Source organism: Buceros rhinoceros, unplaced genomic scaffold (assembly GCF_000710305.1).
Source record: "Buceros rhinoceros silvestris isolate BGI_N320 unplaced genomic scaffold, ASM71030v1 scaffold4442, whole genome shotgun sequence".
Lineage (NCBI taxonomy): Eukaryota > Metazoa > Chordata > Aves > Bucerotiformes > Bucerotidae > Buceros > Buceros rhinoceros.
In genome coordinates, this window is record NW_010400531.1 from 4,841 (window position 1) to 8,204 (window position 3,364).

General features: G+C 43.5%; 1 protein-coding gene across 1 annotated transcript; it reads right to left on the bottom strand.

Moving 5' to 3' along the window:
* Positions 1-2,611: 2,611 nt before the first annotated feature.
* Positions 2,612-3,361, bottom strand: DDX28 (DEAD (Asp-Glu-Ala-Asp) box polypeptide 28; the record flags this gene model as incomplete). The annotated part of the gene is made up of 1 exon (XM_010131888.1): positions 2,612-3,361. A coding segment is annotated over one exon (750 nt), but the record flags the coding sequence as incomplete, so codon positions are not given.
* Positions 3,362-3,364: the final 3 nt, after the last annotated feature.

Sequence of the window (3,364 nt, forward strand, 5' to 3'; positions counted from 1 at the left end):
AACAGATGCTTAGAAGAACCGTGGTTTTGTTTGAAAGCAGTGTTTACAAAAGGCTTTACTGGTAAATTTAGTGCTCTCTTAGAGTACCTACCCAAAGCTCTTTACTGGCCACTTCAGTATACAACTGCCAAAAGGCTTTGGGTTTTGTTTTGGATTTTTTGATAAACTGTTTTGATTAACAGTGTCCTAGCAACAATTGGTTTATCACATTTGTACCAAGGTTACTGTTTGTATATATATAAAGTGCATATTACTTCGAAATTAAGAAGCATATGGCTGAAAGAACCTAATTATTTCGCTGTGTTGTCTAATTTGAAAACATTGTTCACTGCAGTCCAGACTGATCCGTCATGGGAGTCACTGAAACACGTGTCCCGATCCATAGACTATGTTACTGAGTTTTAAAAAGGGAGTCACAGAAGTTAAACTACAAATAATATATCTAAAAAACATAACGAAAATATCTAAATACAACCTTGTAGAATGTTACGGCCATCAGAACACATACAGCTAATTTTTGTAGCGTGTAATGCACCAATCATTCATTTCTAATGCATGTTTATACCTCAGCCACACGTATGCCCACAATTGCCTTTATAATCTGGACAAATTACCAGAAGTCAACCTTCCCCCCATTTTCCTTCCACCTATTTAACTCCAGAAAAAAGCTACTCTCTCAACACCAATGGCACTCGGTTACTGACACAAATTAAGCACCTCCGTTAATTACGAACAGTCATCGGCACATAGTTTGACCATGGATCCTATGTCAGCTCTTACTGTTTACGTGACATCATTTACCTGTGGTTAACGTCAGATGCATTATTTAGCTAGAAACTGTAGATAACAGCAAAGTCTAACAGTACACATCTGCAGCAGTGAGGAAATTCGAGCCTGAATGACTGATGGATTTAGCCTTGTATAACAGCTGTATGACAAGATAAATACTTGAAGTCAGACATCTGAGATGCCAAGCAACAATTTGCTTCAGAATCTTAAAAGGGCAACTCTGTATGTTGAACTGGGAAGCACGGTCACCATTGCCAGCTGCCGCAGGAAAGAAAGACGCTCTATGAAGCAGGTAGTGACTTGATACTTATGCTAACACAGCGAGGCACAACGGCTTTAGGAGAGATCAAATTATGTGACACTAATGAGATGGAGTCAGCCTGAAATTGCTTAGAGCAGGCAAGCAAATATTAAGATTTCTTAATATTGGGAGTTTCTTGAGGACAATTTACCTTACTTAAATAAATCTGCGTATCTACAGTTAAAGGGAGCTATTTCTCTGCAGTTCAGAGGACCTGATACAACATAAGATGCATATTAACAAATGGAAATAGGCTCTCCTGTAAATTATAATAGTAGATTGTCCCCAGATTTGTGTTAAGGATTTACCCTACTCTACACAGCAACAGTAAACTTCTGCTTGCAGACACATAAACTGCCTGATTGAGACTTCTCGCACGCCCCCTTTTATGACTTCATTCACGGAGGCGTAGTCCTTCTTCCCGGAAGCCTGGGAGAACCACAGCTCTCTGGGAAGAAGAAAGCTGGACAACATGGGAGCATCCGGTTCCTCCATGTTGAACCCAGGACACTGATTTGCTGTGAAATGAGCTAGGTGAGAGGTGAGCAGTCCATGCAATGAACAGATCCGAAACGAAAAGGTTTCCCATCTCTGAGCAGATCACTCTTCCACTCTGTAAAGCTGAAAGCTTTCCATTGCAGCTTGTACCTTCCCCTAAGAGCTCCTTAACTGTGCAATGTGAACAAGGTACAACTCCAAGGATAAGGTTATAAGGCTTTATCCTTAGGTGACTCTCTCTGCAAGTTTTCTGGTTTAGATTTACTTCCAGTGTACCAAGAGTAGCTCCAGTGCCTTATTTCCTCTGCAACCAATGACTTAGATACTGCGGTGTGATCTTTTCATTCAACAGCTTACTAGTGCTCCATACTGAGTTTTAGCACAGGCTAAAGTAGATAGCACCACTAAAAGAAAAGGCTGCGATAAATCACTGCAACAGGGATCAGAGCTAAAATGGCATTTTTGTGTGATTATTTACCATGGATACAAACTAGCAGCTAGATAAGAAAGAACCTCAGGCTCACTTTAATCCTTCTGGTTTAAAACAGAAAAGAACAATGACATGATATGCAAAAGAAATCTTGTATTCACTCTGTTACTTGTGAGTCAACACACTTACCCCCTTTAACAGGAGACATTTTTTGGCTGGTTGGGGTTTTTTTTGTTGTTTTTACAATCAGTTCAGAGACTGGACATGTCACTACAGCATGCAGGAAAAAAAAAATTATCAGAAAACAATGGCTTTTTAATAGAGCATGAAGCAGCAAGATTCCCTTTCTCAGTGAGACAGAACCATAAAATGACAAATTAAGACCTTGAAAAAGCCTCAAGCTTTATTGGGCTTTCTCATTCCCACCAAACTTTAGTTATCTGGTCTAGAATTCTCAGAATGAACTGCTACTTCACAAGAAAATCAAATATATTTTCTCCTTCAGTCTTTCTACATGTATCTATAATTGCTTAAAGTTATACCAGTTAGGAAAATATTTTTTTTTCCCCTGCCACAGTAGCAATTGTTAAGTTTTAACCTCCTTTATGTAAAGGCTTATTAAGAGAGGAGTCCATGCCTGGGAGACCTGTCCTTTTCCGGGCTGCAGTCTCTATTTTCCGCACCAGGTCCACATCCCATCGATGGGTAACAAAACTAACCACAGCTCCAGGCGCCTTGCTTCCAACCCGTCCAACTCGTCCCACACGGTGCAGGTAGTCCTGCAGGGTATCTGGGAAGTCATAGTTGACCACTAGCTGCACACTGCTGGTGTCCAGCCCCCGTGAAGCAAGGTCAGTGCAGACAAGGACAGACACATCACCCTTCTGGAAGGAGGCAAAGATGCCAGCTCTAGCATCTGCTGACATTTGTCCCTGCAACCTCAGGTGCTTGATTTTATGGTCATCCAGGATATAGCCCAGCCAGTTGACAGTGCTAGCACTGTTGCAAAAGATGAGAACAGCCCCACTGGCCGCTGAGTGCTCCTTGAGTAGCTGCAGCAGTTCAGGCAGCTTGTCCTGGCCTTTGAGACAGACAAACTTCTGCTGGATGTGAGCTGGGAGGCGGTGCAGGCTCCGGGTGGTGAGGGTGACAAACCGGCCCACGTCGGTGAACTTTCCCAGCATCTCGCTCAGCCCCGTGGGGAAGGTGGCCCCGACAGCCACCACTTGGGTCCTCACCTCCCCAGGGCCCGTCGGTCCGGGGGCTCCAGCAGCCAGGGGCGTGTGTGCCAGGATCTGCTCCAGCGGAACCGCGAAGGACTCGTCCATCAGGGCGTCCGCCTCGTC